The following is a 23,434-nucleotide window of genomic DNA, read 5'->3' as shown; positions in this document are numbered from 1 at the left end:
TTAATTCCCATTTCTTTTGACTTTAGGGCTACACCAAAAAGTTAGTCCTTTTTTTTTTTTAATTATTGGTAAATATACTATGGAAGTCTTTGTATTAGGAGTTTAATTGCATTTTACCTCCTCTACTAAAAAATAGGTAAATTAGTCCTTATATGTTAGATCAAAGAGCAAACTAGTTCTTCTATTAAAGATTTCATCTATTTTTACTGTTAAAAACTGGTCTTCATACATCAGCATGAGGTACACATGGCATGCCACATGTCATTATTTAGTTATTCTATTAGCTACATCAATTTTTAACAGTACAAATGAATAAAAATTTTAACATAAATGACCAATTTGCTCTTCAATCTAACGTACAATGACTAATTTACCTATTTTTGATAGAGAGACAAACCCCTAATATAGAACCTTCATGGCACTTTTACCGAAAATTGTTATATTAATTTTTTTTTTCATGTAGAACACTGTTGACTAATAAAACAAGCATTTTATTAAAAAAACCAAGCATTTTAATTCAATGATAATTGCATATATTTTCCTCAGAAAACTTAGTAGAATTAGGATTTAAATCAAATTCTTTGATTAAATCTGTAAAAAAAAACAGTTGATATTTCCAGCATCTTGGTCTAAGTGGTAGTGAAACAACACCAAATAGTAAAAACATTAAAAGATTGGTTACACAATTTAATTTCCATTTATATTTGTGAGGTATGATTGAGAGAATTGATGGAGTAACTTCAAACACATATAAATGATGATTTAAAACCTACAACTAATGATGTATATCAATCTCCATTAAGATTATCCAATTGACGAAAAGTGTTGTGTATCAATGTTGCCAATATAAACAAATGTGTGATATAAATAGAGTAAGAGTAAAGTAATATAAGCAAGATTAAGTTGATGCCTCATCAAAATTTTTATCAACCCAAAATCCTCCATTCCTCCATTTCTTCCTTTTAAGATTAAAGTGATTACAAGTATGACAATTATGTCCCATATTTCCACATTATGAACAAGTCTTATTTTGTTTCTTATGTTGTTGTTTTGGAAAAATTCAGTTAAGAACAGTGGAATTCGATTTATGATATTTATAGCAATGAATTTTTTTCTTCGAAAAGTACATCTACCTTGTGCAAGGCGGATTTGTATTGTTCTTGGCTTTCAACCGAATGACCTTCGCCACTATGTTTATAGCTCGAATTGCGTTGAGTGTGGGCTCGAGTAACACGAACTAAACACAAAACATTAAATAGTTTAATTACTTCCTGTAGGAAAGTAATTCTCTTAATAGAAACCAGTAGAAATTGTACTTTTCAGAAATTATAATTTATTCTTAGAAAATAAATTCTCACTACTTGGCAAAATAACAATATATGAAACTCAAGTGTAAAAACTTATGTAAAAATCTCTACCAATGTTATTTATTTATAGAAAGAGATAACAAAATCCTGATTGAATAAAAATAACATAAATAGCATTTATTAATAAAAAACACATTCTAATCCAACCAAGAGCGAGGGGAGGGGCACACCCTATATAATTTATATATAGAAAGGGATAAGAGAATCCCAATCGAATAAGGGTGGGTTTGGATGGGCGATTGGGTGCGGTGCGGTGCGGTGCGTTTAGCTTACTTTTTGTCTCACGCTACAATATTGAATCTCACCGCCACCGCTGTTTTTACACTAACCGCAGGTAAACTCACCTTAAAACTTTATTCAAGAACGATAATAATTTGTTTGAGAACATTTTTCCCCATAATGAGAGTATGCTTCATTTCTTTCATTGATATCAAAGTTGACGTTAAAGAGAAAATCACTATTGCTTACGAAAAGTGATGCTTGTCTTCATCCAAAATGGGTATCTACTGATTGAAGCAATTAAGAAGTTAAAAGACTTTCACAAGGTGGCATCATTAATAGTTGAGGAGCACTTTGGTTCACACAATTTACATAGAAAGTGTTCGCACCATGGCCAACACCAAAAACACAGTAACAACTACCATGTAAAAAAAAAATCCTTTTTCTATTACAAAATTTCACAAACACCCTATCGTCTTGGTCGAATATCGACTAGCGGTTGATGGCTTTCCAAATAATTTTGTCCTCCGTCTCCTCTCTTCGCTACAATTCTATTTTATTCTTTTTAAAAAAAAAAGTTTGCTAAATTTAAGTGGGCAAGATTTCTGTCCTTCACAGCTTTCAATATTTGCTTGAAACTGAAAATAGGGTTGCAAAGTTTGGTAAAGAGTTGAAGAGTTGGTTGCTTCTTTTATGTTGATTTGGACAAATCAATGAGCCTCCAACTTTTTAAGTAATTTATCTAAATTATATTTTAGCCTTAAATCATCATTTCCCCTTTTGAGTTTTTTGGTTCAGATTGGTACATTTTGTTACCATTTCATTCCACTACCGTTTTTAAAAAAAACTGATTGAAATGTAGCCCAATTAGATTGTGCCACATTGCACTTCAATCCATATGTGTTCACAATAAAAAAATTTATAAGGTCAACAGCCAATCAACGACCGACCAACAGTTAAGGGTTAAATTTAACTCTTTACATTTACAAATTCTATCAATTTGATCTTCAAACTTCCTAAAAAGGTTAAATTTATTGAATTATTTAGAATTAAGATCAAATTGATAGAATATGTAAGTGTTGAGGACTAAATGTGTTATTATACCAGTTAGAAAAAAGCTTTCTATTATCAAATTAACCGTGTATAACCAAAACAAGAACGAATCCAAACGTTAGTGCCTAAATTAAAAAAAATTCAAGTTAAATGACCAAAACAAGCTGATGACCATTTATATAGTTTTTTTATGATTAATATTTTACAAATCAATCATTAGATTTAGTAATATAATTATTTATTATGCATCTAAAGTTTCAAATCATTATGATATCATTAACATCTATATCTATATTATTATTATTTAAAATTTTGATTGAGTTGATGTCACTCTCAATCGGGTCTCAGCTAAAACGTAATTTTAAGGGTATTTTATGTACAATTTAGAAAAACACATGCATATATGATGAGATTTGAACTCAAGATCTTAAAACCTTCCTTTTCTCAACTTTACCATTTCAACCAAAATCACATTTGTTTCTTATATAAATTTTTTATAAATTTGTTACATAATTTTTTCTACCCACGTATGTCATAATTGATAAAAAAATGCTTTTTCAATATAATTTAATCTTTGATTTTTTAAAAATAAATACATTTTAAAAAACATTATTCAAAAAGTTGACTTGTACAAAGGTTATATTTTGTTATTAGTACCTCTACTATGTATAAGTTGTGGATTTAGTCTATTTATGTTAATTTGATTATTTTTAGTTCCTATATTTTTACAATTTTAAAATTTTAGTCTTAACCAAATGGTAGCTATTGAATTCAATAAGTTATGATATTTTCAAAAGTTCGTTCTTTGCAAACATATTATCGCATGTGCAATGTCATGTCAACTTACTATTTCCATATAATACTCACAAAAAGCCAATTAATAAATTATACAGATGTTGTTTACATTAAGAATGAAAATTTGAAATTTAAAAATAAAATGATCCAGTCATAGAATGTGGGCTAAATCTACTATTTGGTTAGGATTAAAATTTTAAAATTAAAAAATACAAAGACTAAAAATTGACCAATTTGAAAAACAAAAGATTAAAATTAATTAAATCAAAGTAGGTAACTAAACCCAATATGAATGGAGAAAGAAATTTTAAAAGAAGAAGAAGCATTAAACGTGTTAAAGATTATGAATTTTGATAAATTCTTGACCCTAGATACGAGATCTCAAAACTCCCGTAACAATGTACTAAATGTTATTTCTTGTATGAATATATTTATAGCTTTTGTATGACCATGTTGAGTTTGAAATTTTGAATGATGGGTCGATAAATTGGAACTAATGATAGAAGGTGTAGATGAAAGTTTAATTAAAGTGGACTTGGACCTAAATGTTATGAATAAGAGATTAATTGGTAAAAGTTTACTGGTTTTACATAATATCAAGTAGGTGAAGTTACTGAAATTTTAATGATCATAGGGATCTGGAAGCTTCATCAAACTTAATTCATTCAACATTACAAGGAAATTTTAATTTAATGGTTTTAATATTAAAAATAGTAAAATTTGTTTCATCCTCAATTTTGTCTCCAAATAAATTTTCATTTTAAATGAATATATTTAAATTATTTCTTTTATCTAAATAATATAAATTATTATAATATTAAGATTAAAATTATGAACTTATTGTAAAATAAAGAATAAATAGAGTACAACCTAAGATAAAGTACAAATGTCTATAATACGCATGACATGTTGCTTCATTAAAAACCTTATCTGGAAAGCTCAGTGGGATAAAATCCCAATTAAGAGAAAAAGAGTACAACACATATTTACTCCCACTTATGACAACATCGCATAATATCTTATATCCTACTTATCCCAATATTGGATATTAGTTTTTCAAATGATTTTATAAACATTTATATCATCATTCTTCTAAAAGTCATGAGTGGGGAATAATTTTGGGAAAATATATTTTGGTCTCTTCTAGAGTTCCAACAATAATCATAATCAACTTTGATCATCATCCTTGTATGATAATACATATGTTCCAATCAAATCTTTAAATATTTAGGCAAATATATTTAACAATTTCACGTTAATTTCTATATGCTTCTACCATTCTAAATATAAACTTCACTATGTAGTGTTTTATATAAAATATTGTAACAATAAACATTAGACGCATGTCAAATCTTTCATGAACTGCTATATCAATAAGATACCTAAAGTTTATTGCATCCACCACAAAAGGATATTATATCTATCTTTGAGACTTAGCAAAAAAATTTAATTTTTTCCTTATTTTGTTTTCACAAAACTACTCATTTGTACCCCAAACCTTTAGATGTTTGAACTATTAGTCAAAAACTTCACAAATTTAATTTTATTTGAATTGCGTTTTTCTATTTTGGTCAATCTACTTCATATCTATATTTCTCAACAAAGTTATTCAATATCCTCATTTTTTTTTCATTACTTCAACATTGCAAAATCATTGTTGACAAGTTTTCATGTTCATGGTTCCATAGTTTTTCGTATTGACGTAACTTATCAAGATTTCTTTATTTTCACAATTTTCATCTTTAGGTACCTGAATCTCTTCTAGAGTTCTAATGATTAATTATGTCTTGGGCCTGATCAGGAGCTAATTCCACTATATAACCATTTAGATTTTTTTATTTTGTTTTACAAGAATTTTCATCTTTGGAACCAATTGATTTTCTATGCTTCAGGCATGCAATACTTTCATTTGTTCTAATAGATTGTCCTATTGAGACTTCAAAACATCATTTGGTATATAACACTTGGTTGTTCTCATTTGGTCAGTAAATGCATCTAGCAATTAACTTGCAATAAAGTGAATTATCTTTTGAACTTTTGGTTCAAATTTCTTTCTATGAGGATCTAGATAATGATAATTCATTCTAAGGAATTATTTCATCCAATTGTTATTTATATCCCCTAATATTGGGAAAACTATCAAATAAAAATAGTAATAAATCACATCATATTTGAATCTCCGATTCAATCAAAATATTTAATAATAAAAAGATATCCATAATTAATATATATACCCAACTTTCTTTAAATACCCATTTTGTGCATTGTGATGGGGCAACATGAACTTAAATTGCACATTCGAAAAATTCTAAAATAGGTTGCATTTAGCTCTTAACCAAAATCCAATTGTAATAGGGAGTATTTATCATAACTTATTGGCATGATGCGAATAAGTGTCGATTCATGTAAAATATCCTATCATTATACATATACAAAAGCTTTGTTCTCAAAAGATATGGTTTAACTGTTAACCGGAGGCATTTAATAATTAATTCTACTAAACCATTTTATATGTATAAATAACAAGCTTTTCTAATACTCACATTGATAATTTAGCACACAGAAGCATTAAAAACCTGAAAAATAAACTCACCAAAATTAGAAAGAATTGTCTAAAATCCATATAAAAGTTTTCTTCTTAAACTAATTATTTAAAAGAGTAATCTCACAAACTACAAGTGATGATTTGATAGCTCACATGGGATTATTTTGTAGATGCATCTATTAAAAGAATAAAAAATCTACTTTCGGATAAATAACTTGTATTTGTTTTGGAAATGCAAGAGATTCAATCTCAATTTCTATAAGCAAGGTTCTAATAAATTGTTGACAACCTTGATTGTTAATTGTCGATAGTCTAAAATGTTGACTACAAAGATTCTTTCTATTATTGTTAATTAAGGATTAGATAGACATGATATTATGGATTGTATATTATTTCTTTCCTTAGATAAGGTTTTTCTCTTTATATAAATAACCTAAGTAATCATCCTTTTCATAAATGAGTGAGATTATTCAAATCCCTATAAAATTAATCCCTCAAATATCTAATTTCATCATGGTACCAAAGGTTTTATCCTAATTTACGGACCACTTTTTCGATTTTCTTTGAAATAGCATAAACCTTAGAAAAATCCCCAAATTGGTGCTCAACCCCTTAAGGTTGTTATTTTTTCTCACCATTGGTCTTAAAGGAGTTGGAACTCCATCGCCAACAAAACCCTAGAAGCCGGTGTCTAAAAGAGATTTGCATGAGCCTCATGCAACTCTGTTAGCCGCTGTTGTTCCTCTACGCGTCGGCACGTGACGCTAACTTCGGCGGAGTTTGTTCATTTCGCCATTGTTGTCGATCTTGAAGCTATATTCTGACCTTTCTCTTTAAAAATTTCTTGATTTGGTGAGGTTGAAATTTTTGAGATTTTTTATTTCTTGGTTTTTCTCTTGTTGGTTGTTGTCTTTTTTGGAGTTTTTTTCATTTTCATTTCTTAAAAATGATATCAACAGATGAAAAAAGTCATAAGTTTCGACAACCCGTCTCTACAAATTAGCCACATCAAACTTGAAGGAAACAACTATCTTGCTTAGTCTCGATCATGTTTATTGTTCATCAAGGCTAGAGGCCTCCAAGGCTATATTAGGGGTGCTAATAAGAAGCATGTTGTTGGCGAATCTACATCCAAATTGTGGGATTCAGAAAAGTCACTTGTCATGTCTTGGCTAACCAACTCGATGCAAACACACATCTCTAAAACATATTTATTGTTTGACATCACGACAAAAATATGGAGTGCAACTACTCTCATTTATTCACAAGTGGGAAATGACGCTCAAATATTTGAGTTACGAAATAAGATCCATAATACAAAGTAAGGTGATATGTCAATTTCTCAGTATTATGCTAATCTTAATGGGTTGTGGCAAGAGTTGGATTACTATCAAGACTTTCAAGCAGATTATGCTTAAGATGCTATTAAGTTCCAAATACTTGTTGAAAAGGAATGAGTCTATGATTTTTTAGCTGGACTCAACCATGAGTATGATCAACTTGCCTACAACGGTATTGAGGACCCCTTGCATCGTATCCACATTAACACTAAGGGTCTCTACCACTTGTTCCTTGATCTAATCTTGCCTCGATTCCAACCCTATGGTATGCCCATCAACTTCCTCAGGGATCTCCCTTATATCACTTATGGAGCCCTCAAGTTTGGCAACTCTGCTTTCCAAAGTTGACAATATGTCCCCCAAACTACTAGCTTTTTTGCCCCCACCACGGGTCTCTTTAGGCTCAATCTGCTCATCTACTCATTTCATTATCTCAACCGACGCCTTCGGACCTTAGCTTTGATACCAACTGTCATAGAGCTAAAACTTAAGTCTGGCAAATCGTACAGCCTTAGGCGATTTCTTAGCTTCAAATCCTCCTAAATTAGCCTAACTCTCGAAAGCACATGTCACAACCTGTTACACGACCCAACGACATGACCATGTGAAAATTTTTGATTAATTGCACTTTTGACCCACACGACTACAGTAAGTTACACGGTTTGCTCTCACGTCCGTATGACTTTAGCTCAAGACAACTTCAGCATTTTACACGGTCGGGGGACACAGTTGTGTGACCTGTAACACCCCTATGCCCGGTTCGACCCAAGGAACCTGATATAGGAATATTACATTTGGTGCCAAAGTGATTTTGGCTAATCACTAATATATTTGAACCTAAAAAAAATAAATTTTTATAACTTACATTTTAGTCCCTACTACTTGGAACACACTTGACCTTTCTAATGTACATGCCATTCTATTCAAAATTTTGAAACATACCCTCTTGGCACTTAAAGATGTGATGAGATGGATGCTCACAACCTCAATTACAACTCTTCAAAATCACTGTACCTAATCTGCGCACGGAAAACAAAACCGTACGCTGAGTAAAAACTCAGTGGTATTTCTATAATCTGAATATTTAAAGATAAGATAATATAATAGGCACAATTAAATTATAATGACATATTAATGCCTAGTATCATAACTATTATTTTTCATTTGTTAAACAATATCCTAATTCGCATAATTGCTATATAAATGGTTATTCACATATAAAACTATATTTCGTACAATGGCATCAGTCATGCAATACTCAATTCATGAATACATTATTTCATACCATACTCAATTCTCATCATTTGCTATATAATAACTTTTCACAATATGATACACATATAATTTAAACAACAATATTGTTCATTCCATATCCAATTCATGAATACACAATTCATGTGTCTCAATCCATATTTCAAATCACTATCTCATTTTCATTCCACATACAATATCATCCAATATCAATTATAGTGTCATTTCAATTAATTTCCCTATTAAAGCCCTTCGTCTCCTTCTTTCTTTCCCTTTTCTTTTCTTTCTTTTCCTTTCTGTTTCGTTTTGCTTGTATTTCTTTTTTTTTTTTATTATAATATATATATACTTAATAATTAAGTAAGTATAATTTAATATATATATATATATAATAATATATATTAAATTTGTCGCCTCATTAATAAAAAATAGTATAATTGCTTCTTTAGTCCTTTTAATTTTTCTTTAATCTATAATTCAACTTTCATCCTATATGCAATTTAGTCTTTTTACCTAATTACTCTTAATTCAAGCAAATTCTCTTAACCAAGACCTAATTAACTACACAACTAGCTTTGTAAATATTTTTAATAAATATTTACTAGTTTGATTTACGGAAACGGAGTTTTGAGAATACACTTTCCGACACCCCTGACTATCGGGTTGTTACATGACCCCTGTTTACAAAATATTCCATCTTTTTTGTATTTGCTTCAAATTGATCCATGATTGATACCAGGTTAATCCAAAACTTTCGTAGGCTCGACTTAAACCCGAATTCGGTTGTATTGCATGTTATATCTGTTCATATGTGACAACTTAATATTGAACTGAAATTTTGAGTTTTGAATTGCGTATAAATATTTCGTAATTTTCTGTAACACTCTATTACTCGGGTTTGACAATTGGACTAGGTAAGGAGTATTTCAATTTTCTCACAAAAATTCTTGTAAGGCACCAAAATATAGTAAAAGCAAACTCAAAAGGCAAAGGAGTTCAGAAGAATTGAAAAGCCAAAAGAAAACAATGCACACCAAGTATTTGAGTAAATGCTCTCAAATATTTTTTAACTTAAGAATAAAGAACCATGAGATTATTACAAATGAAGGGGAAGACCTCTATTTTATAGTTGAGCTCCCCCAGATCCAACAATATAAATTGAATTACATCAACTATTGAGATTAGTGCTTATCTACAAGATGAGAGTCAAGAGTCTTAAGAGATTTAAACTCTATACATTCTTATCCTTTAGGATTTACAATAATTACTCTGGTAACTTTAGTTTTATCGGAATGTTTCACTGGACTACCAAGACTTCAAGTAGATGAGCTTTTTCATATATTTCATAAATCGAGCCAATATAAGTGAGTCAAATAAGTCTCATTTAATCAATTAATCTCCATGAAACGCTCTATGTACATTCGTCATGAATTTTAATCTGCGACCCGTGATATAAGCACTCATTTAGAGAAGACAACAACAATGCAAAAATTATGGCTGATTTGGATAGTGGCTATTTTAGTCCTCCGATCAGAGAGATCTTCAATTTCGATTCTTTTTGTGTTTGTAATAGTGTTGCTGGCTAACTGTATGGGATGTTTTCTTCACCTACTGTTTGATGTTTTAATTAATGAACCTTCTAAATAAAAGAGCTTAATGAAACAATATAATGCGGTGATGATCAAAGGATAAAGGACCACTGTATCAGTTATGACGACAAGATGACTCTGCTCCTTCAGAAACAACATCTGATGTTCATAAACACTAGGGTTTTCGTGGACCACCAACTTCATTTTTACCCCCAACAAATTTTGACATATTTCAAAATATAATTCCAAATTATCTCATGTTTACTTTAATTGATTTTGAAAATTTTAAAATATTTTATTTATTTATTTTGCTTTGTGAATTTTTTCGATTTATTCTTTTTTTGTAAGTATGAATTTTAGATATTGAAAATTAATTGTTTTAGCTTCACAAGAAATTTTAAAATTTGACTTATGCTTTATTATTTTAAATACAAGTGATCTCATGCTTGATTATTAGAGATTTTAGATTCTACAACAAAAATTTAAAAAGATAATACAATTTGGTTTCCTTTTTTTTTTTTTTGTAAATTACAAGAAGAGGGTAAAGTCTTAATAGCAGCGCGATTAGCGTAATTTGAACCGAAGCTACACCTCAAGCAGTAAATACTCTAACCATCAAGCCAACACAAAGGGCTCAATCAACTAAGGATTTTATATAATCTTTCGTCACTCCATTAATGGTTCAATCAATAATAATACATAAAGGTTAAAATAAAAAAATAAAAGAATTTAAAATATGCTGTTAGTCATTGTATTTTTATAGAATTTATGATTTAATTTATCTGTTGTAAAAGTTAAAATTTCAATCTTACTATTTTTTCAATTTAAAAATCTTAGTTCAATCATTATCGTTATTGGTAGTTTTCATTAAAATTTGTCAACTTAACATGTTTATTTTCCGTCAAACATATGACACGTCACATGAGAGTAGCCTAATCAACATGCCAAATTGACAAAATTTAAGAGAAAATACTTACGATTTTTATGGTTGAAATAGGACTTTTAGATAAAAAAAAGTAGGACTTAATTGTTAATTTTTAAGTATTGAATCTCAAAATTTATCAAAGTACAAATATTAACAATATATTTTAAACATATGAAAATCTAGTTTTATTTGAGAAATTTAGAATTTCACAACTAATGTAACAAAAAAATATTTTAATATCTTAAATGTGTATCTTACTTAGTAGTGTTTGAATCGAATTGAATCGGTTGGAGCGAAAATGATCGAGGCATCAATTTAATGAGATGTATAAAATTGATTGACCTATGGACTAAAATATTATATAATTAATAATTTATTTATTTTAAATTTTCGGACCAACTCATAATATGATTGATTAGGCGATTATTGTTCCAAAAATGTTTATCTTAGCATGTTAACTCACTTGGAAAAAAATTAAAAATTTTAATTATTAAGTTAGTTTGTTTCTTTTATTTGTTTTTGGAGGAGAAAGAGATAAGAAAATGGAAAATCCGAAGATAAAATTCCAAAGAAATAGAGCCGTTGGTGATAGTGGGTCCCTTCCTCATGGCCTCGGCTTTCCTTCGCAATCAATGTTTTCCTTTCTTTTTGTTTGCTTGCGGGAAGATACTGATTAATCCATTGATTGATCGTTAAAGTTAGGGATTTATGGGTGGCTCACATTTCCACAATTATTACTTTGTACTTTCCCCCTAATTTCTTTATTTGTAATCTACCCCTTGTCTTATGTGCAATTTTTCTTATCAGTCCCTATTTATGTCTTTCTTTTTAGTTGGTTGGGTGATCATGCATTATGGAATTTGGAAGAGTAACGTTATATGCATGTCCCCTTTTGCATGAGGTCCTTCAATCATGTATGCTTCTCACGATGCCTACTATCTAGGAGATAGTAGGTTTGATGAATCATGGTCAGCTTTAGAAATGCCCTCTCAATCATCCTTCGTAGGTCGATTCAATATTACCTAAAATATGAATCGGTTTGGTACGAGGAATAAAAATGGTTAGTTATCCAAAACTTAATTCAATAGCATTAATTTACTAATAAATATCGATTACAGTCAATATAGTTGTCTCCATGGGAGGTATCTATGGGTGAAGTCATGGCAAGGTATTGCTCGCTCAAAGTGGTTGACTTGCCCAAGTTTGCTTAGGGAAATTCAAATGTATAACAATTGCCCTTCTAGTCAAAGGGAAGTGATATTCCCTTGAGACAAAAAGTGTGGGCGAGGTCTTCTTTACTTTGGTGAGCTTATAATTTTTTTCAATTACACAAAAACTTGGGTGGAGCATGCTAGATAATTTAAGTGTTAGTGGAGGCATGATTTTGGGGAACATGCTTTGATCACATTATTAGTAGTTGAAGGCGTGACTCTTTCGAGAGACATGAGTATTTAGTGTAAATTTTTATTCTCATTTTTGTATTTTCTTGTGTTTATTTGTTTAGTGTAAGAGAATCGGGTTTGTACGAGGGGTGATGTTTACCTTGCTTTAGTTAAGAACTTTTTTTTCCTTTGCTAGTTTTGTAGTTGGATTCTTGAATACAACATAGGATGTCTAAGTAGGGGGGGAGGGGGAAAGGAAAGGGCATGGCAAAAGTGCCTAAGAAGAATTATAGTTCAGGGATCAAATTAGTAATTAACCATTTAAATTAATATACCACATTATCCTCTTAACAGTAGTTAGTGTTAGTGGCTTTTATGTGATTTTTGAAAATTGAGCTATTGAAATTTAATTTTAAATAAAATTTAGGGTCAATTAGTGTTGTTTACCCTTATAATTATTATATTTACTCCAATGATTTATTTATTAGTATATTAATTATGTTTATGATTATAATTATGGGTTAAAATACAATCACTTTTCATGAATTATTAGAATTATGATTTGTAAATTTTTTCAAGATTATATATTTACTTATTGTAATAAAATAAAAATTATAATAATTTATCATAAATTTATGAAAATTGAGATTAAAAATTATTAAAGGAACTAAACTTTTTAAAAATAACAAATTCTATAGCAATGGCAGTTAGTAAAATATGTTACATTACATCAACCAAACACTTAAATTTTACATTCAGACCAAATTAATCAAACAAGATAATTCTAATCTTACATTCCTATATTCCTTGAACCAAAACCCCTAAATAGTTGGATTGATGGGTCACAACCAACTTTGGAGACGTGGTTGAAGTGGCTGTGGGAAGTCTCATATTTGTAAGTTAGCTTGAGTAGACCACCTTTATGAGACCAAGTAAGGCCGAGGTGCAACATAAAAGTATCTAGGCGAGGTATCTTTAAGCGGAGTATCTCAGCGAGTAGCAAGGTCTTAGTTGGCCAAAGTGGTTGGCTTGCCGTGGTGTAGATGTGTAACACGATCTGATAACTTTTTGGTACATTGAGATGGCAATAACAGAAATTGAAACTTGCTCTTTAGGTGCCAACAAGTTGTTGACCAATTTAGTAAATTAAGACTTTACAAATAAATGTTATATTAAGATATTGTTAATGGATTTATAATCATTTTATTTGATACATTATAATTATTAAATTTTACTAAAATTATTAACAAATCTATATAATGAATTTTACAATTTTTCCTAATTTGATATTTAATTTTTTAGTCTAATTTGATACTTGAATTTGACATTTTTTTAATTTGGTACATAAGATTTTTTTGTTCAATTTGGTACTTGAACTTGTCAAATGTTATACAAATGACCTCAATATACCAAAAGTGTTATTTCGAGTATAACCGACATGTGGAAGGAGACATGGATTTTTTATTTTGTATTTTAAATGTTCAATTACTTTTAGTTTAATTTATTTTAACTTAACATAATAAATTCCTTTTATTTTGGGTTTTAAAACTCTTGTTTTCTTATTCAATATCTATTTGTTAAGCGTAGCTCAAAGCACAATTTTAGAACATAGATTTCCTTTGACACTGCCTTTTTGTGAAGAACAAGCCATACTTTAAGCATGCAATCCCTCTTGAATCAGTCCTTCCATTAACAATCAAAGTAATCTCAACCCTTGTGAAAAATAAAATTTGAGCATATTATTTAGTGAAACAGATGAAACTCCAAATAAATATAATCATTCCTGCCATTAAATTTCATGTCATCTGTCATATGTAGATCATACATTATCTATTTATTTCCCATCTTTTTAAACTAACGTCGTTGGTGTTTTGGGGGCAATTTGTATAACATTTGACAAGTTTAAGTACCAAATGTAAAAAAAGTGTCAAGTTCAGATGTCAAATTAAAAAAAATTTCAAATTTAGATATTAAATACTATATTAATGAATGTTTTAATTCTTTTGGGTAAAATTATGGATATGTAATTTTTTTTTTAAAAAAGCATTAGGGGTTATTTGCGCAAATAAGCTATTTTTACTAACTAAACTACTGGTGAGGCAAAAACACGTTTGAAAAGCACTTTTCCAAACGTGATTTGCTTATAACATTATTTGCCATTTATCCTAGTGGTTAAATGTAAGTGAAAAATATTTAACACAAAAATACTTTTTATAATATTCAATTTATTCTACTCACAATATAAGTGAAAATAAATATTTGACACATAAAATTATATATAAGAAATTGGTATATATGTAAGATAATGATATATAAAATATATTTTTTATTATTTAATTAGATATTTTTTATTTTGTTCATATAAATAAAAAGGTTATTAGTTAAAAACATAAACTAAAAAAATGCTTGAGAAAAGATTTCAACTCAACTCATCCAAATAAATTAACCAATTTCTTTTAGGTAAGCTCAAACAACTAACACAACTAGTGCGACTTGAATTCAGGCCACATCTAGAGCGATGAACACCCTTAACCATTAGATCATCACATAGGGCTCAATTAACCAAAATTTTAACCACCAAATTAGGTATATAAAAAGGTGGTTTTGGGTCATCTTAAATTTGGCATTCTTTCTGTCATGATTTTCCTGTTCTGATAGCATTTAGTATACTTTTTAAGATCATATGATCATTCTTATTAGGAAAATAATTTTACTATTATGGAATCTTATTATTCATGATTTTTGCTGATGTGCTCATTATTATTTCTACAAAACTAAAGATTCCACTTACCCATTTCATTTAAAATCTATCAAATTATTTTTTTAATTTTTTAAACTTACATATAGTTTCATAAATAAACTAGTTTTATGATATAGAATTTCTCAATAAATTATTTAAATTTCATATGTCATATATAAATTATGTTGTAAGCATGAGAGTTTGAGTTTAATCTCAAGCAATCCGTTCCCTACCTCCAATTATAAAAATAAAAAATTAAAACAAAGTTAATAGAAAGTAATTAATATATATTATTCTTTATGATACATTTATTATATGGTTGAAAAATAAAATAATATAAAAATAATTCGATTAAAAATTAATGCAATAAGAAAATAATAAAATATAATTTGTTGAGATTTAATATAGAATACTATGAATTTAAGTATGTTGACATTCTTATTTAAGAGCTAGATAACAGTTAATTTTAAAAAAAAATTGGAGAAGTGAATGGTTTTTCTTTTCATGAATAACTTATTAAATTACCTTCAATATTGTATTATCTAAACTTTTGTTTTTACATTTGATTAATTGAGTGAAAAAAATTTAGGAGGGAATTCAAATGTATATTTTTATGAGAGTTAAAATATAATTTTACAATTTTAATAGCTTATATCTTTATAAAATTTATAATATTAAATAAAAAATTTCATTTTGGGGAGCGGTAAAGTGTAATTTTATCTTTTACTAAATTAAAATCTTATAAGACTTAAAGGGCTAAAGTGAAATTTTACATTTTCTTCCTAGTCTATGATTTTTATATCCTACTCTTAAATAGCTCACAATGCGGATGTGAATTGAGTTAAAAGACTGAATCCACAAATAATATATAAAATTAATTTAGTAAAAGAATTGCATAATATTATAATAAAACATGTTGTATCCATAAAACACTAAAATCTGATATTGAGACGATGACTCCTTTCTTCTTTCTATTTTATTATTTTTCCTAATCAAATCTTTTGACATTATATTTGTTGTTGACAGCTGCCCACTTCTTGAAAACGCTTTTTGTGATTTTTTTTATATATAAAAAAAGCTATTCCTTTCTTTCTGTAAAATCCAGAAGAAGAAGAAGAATCCTTGATTCATAATTTCATTGTCACTGTCTTTGCTTCTTCTTCTTCTTTTTTCCAATTGATGAATTCAAGGCAACAAGTTCTTTGAGGGTCAGGGACTTGCCTAAAAAGTAAACATGCCTTTTCTTTAATCTGTTTTCTTCCATCATCTTTTCCCTCACTTTTGCCTCTTCTGATATTCCATTTTTAAAAACTTCCCATTCCTTGAAACAATAAATAAATAAAACCTTCATTTTTTGGTTTCTTTCTCGAATCTTCAATGAGATCTTGAGTGGTATCCCAAAATACTTCAAAATTTTGAAATTGGGTCATCGAATTTGAGACCAAAATCTTGTCAAAATAAAAAATAATCAAATATATATAACCTATAATGTCATGGCAACAACACCATGTAAGATAAGAAAACGAGATTGTTCATCTTCTTCTCCATCGTCGTCGTCATCATCTTTCATCCAAAAATACAGATTCAAGCGTGCAGTTTTGGTGGGAAAAAAGGCAGGATCAACGACCCCTGTTCCTACATGGATAACGGCTACAACGAAGTCGCCGTCATTAGCAATGCCAAGCGCTGAATTTCCATCAAAGATTGTTGCCCAAACCAAAGAAGCCTCAGTTTCTGCTAGAAAACTTGCTGCCACTTTGTGGGAGATTAATACAATCCCTTCCCCACAACCTAAGGAAGTATTGGCGAAGAAAGATAAGAGGAGAAAAGCTTGTAGAGTTGCAAAAATGGCTCATACTTTGGCCCAAAATTTGTCTGATCCGTCCTATAGTCCTTTTTCAGAGGTTGGGTTTTTAATTTGTTCATGCTTTATATCAGTTTGAAGTTCTGGAAAATATTTCTTCTGAAAATCTTATTGGCTGCATTTTTTTTTTCGTAGAAGATGGATGGAGGCAGAGTCCAATCTCATAGGAGAAGAGCTTCAATTGTTTCTCAAAAGCTTCAAGTAACTGATTATAAGTTGGGGAGCTTGGGCCCTGTTGGCAGTGGTAGTTTCATGGAGGTGATAACTTTCTTTTCTTTTTTCTTTCTAACTTTTGGCTTTAATTCTTAAGTTTTTCTCTTTCAACCAGAGCACTTTTTTGGTGTCATTATCTGCAAATCTTGGCAAATGCATGTTCTACTGTTGTTTTCTTCAAAATGGCTCTTTCTCTTACGGTTTTGCAATGGGGAAATTATCATATTTTTGCAATTGTTTTTTAGAATTAAAATTTCACTTTTTGTTGAAAATAGAAGTGGGGAACATTGATAATGACATCTGCCCAGATTTATCCACCACAATCTGCAATTTTAAATTTATTGCAGATCAAATATTTTCAATTGTGTGAGCTTTTTTAGATATCTATGTTCGTTTTTGTTTGTATATTTGGGTAATTTTATTTATTTTGGGTACTGATGATATGCCTTGCAATGCAGATTGAAACTCATTCTAAAGGCAAAAATCATGGCGGATGCATAATTGGAGTTAGAGCTCGTTTAAAGGATGTGAGTAATGGCTTAGCCACTTCTAAAGAACTACTTAAAGTTTTGAATCGAATTTGTGGTCTCGAAGAGCAACATACGACGAGCATGTCTTTGGTCTCAGCATTACGTGTTGAAATTGATCGAGCTCGAATCCATGTTGATCAATTGGTTCGAGAGCAACGATCCAACCGCAATGAAATCGAGCACCTCATGAGGCATTTTGCGGAGGAAAAGGCCACTTGGAAGAGGAAAGAGCGCGAGAGAATCCACAATGCCGTTTCGTGCATTGCCCAAGAGCTTGAGGTGGAGAAGAAACTCAGGAGGCAAACTGAGAGATTGAACAAGAAACTTGGAAAGGAATTGGCTGATACCGCAGCATCACTGTCCAAGGCAATGAAGGACCTCGAGAGTGAGAAGAGGGCGAAAGAGATACTGGAGCAAGTCTGCGACGAGTTGGCTCGAGGCATTGGAGAAGATCGAGCCACAGTCGAAGAACTGAAACGAGAGTCAGCTAAAGTGAAGGAAGAAATTGACAAGGAAAGGGAAATGCTTCAGTTTGCTGATGTATTACGAGAGGAGCGAGTCCAGATGAAGCTCTCTGAAGCTAAATATCATTTCGAGGAGAAGAATGCAGTCGTCGAAAAGTTGAGAAATGAACTTGAGACCTACCTAGGAAACAAACTAGACGAAGAAAATGGTGATGGTTCACCGAATCTGCAGAGAATCAAAGAGCTCGAAGCTTATTTGAAGGAGATTGATTTTGGATCCTGTCAAATAGTCGAGAAAGATGTAGATAAAATCAATGTTACGAACGAGGAAGAGTGCCAAGGAGATGATTCAGCTGATAGTGATCTTCACTCCATTGAATTAAACATGGACAACAATGACATGAGCTACAAATGGAGCTATGCTTACAGAGATTATGTCGAAGATGGATCGAAGAAAACTTGGGTCGAAAAAGAAAGCAAGGGAAGGAAATCACTTTCTGAGATGATTTCATGGGGAAGTATTTGCTTAGAAAGAGGAAACTCAAACTCTAAAGATTGGGATTTTGAACTCGAAATCCCAGAAAAGTTCGAGAGGGATGGGACATACAATCCACCGTCGCAAGTCCAGGCACAGGATTACGAAGACGAGATTAAAAGATATAGATCAGTTAAGAGTCTAAGAGATCATATATTACATAGTAATAAAATAGCTCCCATCCAAAGTTTTCCTAGTCCGACCAGGCAATGGAGCCATTTCGAGACAGGCTCGCCGGTGTCAAAGGGGGGTGTTTCGAAGCCCAAGCTCATCGGTACAATAAGTGAAGGCCGAACTTCAACAAGCTAAGATAGAAGAAACTTGTTATTTGTTTGTTTGTTTTTTTTCTTTAGCTCTCATTACCGATGGCTTTGTTGCATTTTCTTGAAATTCAAAAGCTGGTTTTTGCTGCTTATGTTTTTAATCATTTGCCAAACTTGGGAAAAGCTGAAACTGTAAATTAACCTTGTGAATTTATGGATATTTATAAAGCATAAAACAATTATGGGGTTCATAAATTCTTGTCTCTAATCTGGGAGTAGTGACACTTGTCAACAGCCGGATGATTGGGAATCATACTCTGACACTATGAAAAAAGAGAAATGGGGAAAGGGGTTCCTTTGTCTTGTTTCTCCATGTTCTTTGAACATGGTTTTATCCCTTGTCCACAACTCAATTATTCAGCTCCAATGTAGAATAAGGAAATGTCGGGGTCGAGGATTAAGAAATTAAAAATAATTAATTAACGAGACACTTTTATTAATATTATTATTCTGAATTATTTCCAACATGTTACTTGGTATCTTATGTATTCTTTTTTACACAAGTCACCATCATCCATGTGACATTATCCTACCAAATCGTGTGGAATGAAATTTGTCTCAAAAACATACATTTGACAAAACTCCAGACACCTCACATGCCTTTGTAATTTGTATGATTAACTGACACCACCTCTGTATCTTTCATTCTCCACCCCAGGCCCCAATGGTCTTCCCTCCTTCAATTATTTGACCAGTGAGGGTGAAAATGTTATATACTGGACATTTTTATTATTGATGCACCATGGTTTTTAAATAATGAAAACACCAAAATTGAGCAGCATTAATTTTATTTACACTTGTTAATGGCATGCACAACATAATAGCTAATGAATCCCACCACAACTTTCAAACCAAGAAAATGGACAGTAAAAAGTAGCGGCATAAAATGAAGGGAAATTCGCAGAATCAAGGTTCTGTATCATTAGTTACAGAGGGGATGGATGAACACGAGCACAAAGGGGTCATCTGTTGAAAGAGAGATGCATTCCAATACCCTACAATTGGTGGCTATACAACTTTTATTCATCTGATTACGAGGGACCCAATGCGTATAACTTAAGATCACAGCAACTTATAAGCGTCTTCAGTTTTTTCAGATGCCGATGTAAAAGTAACTGGCTTTGCTGGATGGTCTCTCACAATCAAGCTAAGCACTTCTGGTCTTGAATAATGGCCCACCACATCGAAATCGAATTTCGCCCGTGCAATTTCTCCCATATCTGCTTGTCATTTAATCATATATACATATATATCATCCATTTCAGTCGGTGATCAATAAAGAAAGTTAATATCAAAGTTTGCAGAACCAGTGGAGTTGAAACATGCAAGGGACATAGTAGTCGGAAACAGGAATCCTGCCTACAAGAACTTGGACAAGCAAACAAAGAGAAATAGACAAGCACATGCAGATTCAAAAACTGAGACATGGTATTATGGTCCACTCCAACCTGAAAGGTTCAATCATTTTAAGTTTCAAGATTTTGTCCACAAAATACACATGTTAAAGATAGTATGGCTACTTGTATCCCAAGTCAAGCTTTAGTTTACAATCGATGTTGGTTTCATGGTTTCTTTCTAGGACCACGACACAAATGTTACAATTCACACGAACTTGCAAGCTATTGTTTAGTTTGGCCCACTGAACCTTATGGTTTTGTCCTCGAAGGCACTTCACAAGTTAAAGATGATTTAAGCACTTAAATTCCTGATCAAACTCTACACAATCGATGCACACCACATTTCATATCAAAATCAAACAAATACACACAGAAACAAGTGTTTAAATCATGGTTTTCAGAACTGGACAGACCGGTCAGACTGGTTGGACTGGGAACCGATTGAGGTATCGGTCCAGAACAAGAAGTTGACCTGCAAACTGACACAGACTGGTTGAACAGGGTTAAAAAAACCAGTTGACCGGTGGTTGAACCAGTTTTTTTCTATTTTTTTATTTTTAGTGATTTTTTAATCGAACTGGTCAGACCGGTGAACCGGTGGTCTGACCAGTTCAACCACCGGTCTGGTTTTGAAAGCCTTGGTTTAAGTCATCATTGCATTGAAAACCCATTCTCAACATTGCTTTGAAGGTCAGCTCCCCATGGACCCTCTGACACAAACAAGTGTCTCAAGAATTTTAAAGAAACACGGGATCATCCATAGTCCAAGTCCAAGAGAAAGAGCATCTTGAACTATTAATATTACTTCTCATCAACATCTTGATGAGAAAAAAACCATATGCTGAATGGTTATTCATAACTTTTAAGGCATTCTCTCTAGATTCTAAATCTAATACATTCTCCCTGAAACAACCAATTGCATGCAATCCAGCAATGATTTGGTCAAGTTAGAAAGAGAAGTTGAGTAGATATTAAATCATGGATTACTGTACAAACCTAGATCTGCTGATATAAGTGCCTCCCCATCGTAATTGGGTCCAGCCAGAATAGCTCCAGATGGTGATATAATGACACTTCCACCGGCACAGACGACAGAATCTGGATTGAGTTCGTCTTCTGTCCCGGAAAACAGATATTCTGGAGGAGGTGGGTAGTCTTTCCTCCGACAGAACTGGTTGGCTGACAACACAAAACACCCGCCTTCAAGAGCTATATGGGTCATTGATGCTTGCCACACATCCCTGGAATCAGCGGTTGGTGCACAATATATTTCAATGCCTGCAATCCAATGTGTACATTCAAAGCCTTGCAAAAATAAAAAAGCTTTTGGTAGATAAAACTTTTGCAGGTAGATAATTCTTCGGTGTTGAATGACTGATTTTGGGCTAATTTGGGCCTAAATAACATGATCAAGTATCTACCACCCTCACACTGTAACTCATGCATTCTACAAGAGTTATGGCTGCTTACCGACCATATTCGATAATGTTAAACACTAAACAACTATATCACATAAAAGGAAGTAAAACAAGATATAAGAAATACAAGAAACACAACAAAAATAAAATACATTTATGTTACTAAGAAAATACACAAATTTCCCTATTGCTAGCATATACCAAGGAGAATAGACTAAGCACTAAGCGCACAGGAAGTATTTGGCCCCAATGGTGTTCCACAATTTCAAGTTAATCCAACCCGTATCACTAATTCAATATCCATGCTTTTTTTTTTGGAATCACTGTTTATATTTGAATAAAATATAAAATAATTCTTTAGATAATGAAATGGGTTTTCAACTTTCAAGCAAAAATACTTCTTTTTCTAGTCTAACCAGGTCCCTACTTGCAATCAAAATCAAATTATGTACTTTGAGCGTCTAAATGTAGGTGAAGGGTCAAATAATCGAACCTTTTGCATACATTGCTGTTCTTAAAAGTGGCATTTTATTTTCCCAACAAATGGCAGCCCCTATTTTCCCGATGGGAGTCTCGAAAACCGGAATTGTGGATCCATCTCCAAACCCCCAAATTATGCGCTCCAATGCCGTCGGCATGATCTTGCGGTGCTTCCCCAGGAACCGACCTTGAGAATCGAAAAACACCACCGTACAATATAGAGTGTATCCATCTCTCTCTATCACACCCATCACCAAGTAAACCTTATACTTTCCAGCCATGGCCGCCAAACGCTCGATTTCAGGACCTGCAGCAAACATTAATGGAAAGTGGCATTATTAACCCAAAATTTATTATCCAAAATCTGACAGAAATGATCAGAAACAAAATTTTAAAAAGCATGATAAATACAAACCAGGAACATCAATGGCCGAAGCGTGATATTTCCGGAAGTCTTCCTTCCCTTTAGCAGTGCGGTTCCCAATGGTAACGCCGAAGTTGGAGCCGCGTGGATATCCGCCGATAAACGCTTCAGGGAACACCACTAGCTGAGACCCATATCCGGCGGCTTCAGCCAACAACCTCTCCGCTTTGTCTAAAGTAGCGGGGGTGTCATAGAAAATGGTAGAAGCTTGGACCACGGTAGCTCGGACGGTGGGGGCGGAAGCGTCGCCACCCATGTCGACCTCGGCGAAGAGAGGTCCGTCGGGTTGTGGGGCGGGGACTATTGACATAGTGGGATTGGGATTTGAGAATGTGTGGTAGTGGAGAAGGTTGCATGTATGGTATGTGGAAGTAAATTAGAGTTTTAGTTTGAACAGGTTTTTAGGCGTTTTGGGTTAACCAGAGATTTCTAGACTGTTGTTCTACTTTAATCAAATTTGCTCCTGCTTTCAACAATTTCATGCTTTTCAACTAAATTGTTTATTGATATATTGATACATTTTAGGGCAGTTTAGTGAGTTTGAGAGAATTTCAAATTTATTTATCATTATTTTTACTTA

General features: G+C 31.8%; 2 protein-coding genes across 3 annotated transcripts; one reads left to right on the top strand and one right to left on the bottom strand.

Moving 5' to 3' along the window:
• Positions 1–16,248: 16,248 nt before the first annotated feature.
• On the top strand, positions 16,249–19,330 carry LOC105792861 (uncharacterized protein At5g41620). Of its 2 annotated transcripts, none has more exons than XM_012621698.2 (3): positions 16,249–17,110; positions 17,209–17,328; positions 17,742–19,330. In XM_012621698.2, the coding sequence occupies exons 1-3, from the start codon at positions 16,700–16,702 to the stop codon at positions 19,119–19,121; spliced, it is 1,911 nt and encodes a 636-aa protein (XP_012477152.1). In that variant the 5' UTR covers positions 16,249–16,699; the 3' UTR covers positions 19,122–19,330. The 2 variants fall into 2 exon arrangements, with proteins under 2 accessions (XP_012477152.1, XP_012477144.1); XM_012621690.2 differs by having other exon boundaries at positions 16,251–17,110; positions 17,206–17,328.
• Positions 19,331–19,995: 665 nt separating this feature from the next.
• On the bottom strand, positions 19,996–23,434 carry LOC105792876 (bifunctional nitrilase/nitrile hydratase NIT4A). The gene is made up of 4 exons (XM_012621710.2): positions 22,846–23,434; positions 22,444–22,737; positions 21,529–21,810; positions 19,996–20,355 (listed from the first exon to the last, which is right to left on the bottom strand). The coding sequence occupies exons 1-4, from the start codon at positions 23,162–23,164 to the stop codon at positions 20,198–20,200; spliced, it is 1,053 nt and encodes a 350-aa protein (XP_012477164.1). The 5' UTR covers positions 23,165–23,434; the 3' UTR covers positions 19,996–20,197.

This window comes from Gossypium raimondii, chromosome 7 (assembly GCF_025698545.1).
Source record: "Gossypium raimondii isolate GPD5lz chromosome 7, ASM2569854v1, whole genome shotgun sequence".
Taxonomy (NCBI): Eukaryota; Viridiplantae; Streptophyta; class Magnoliopsida; order Malvales; family Malvaceae; genus Gossypium; species Gossypium raimondii.
Note: the sequence above shows the minus strand (reverse complement) of the source record. Positions and strands in the feature narration are given on the sequence as shown.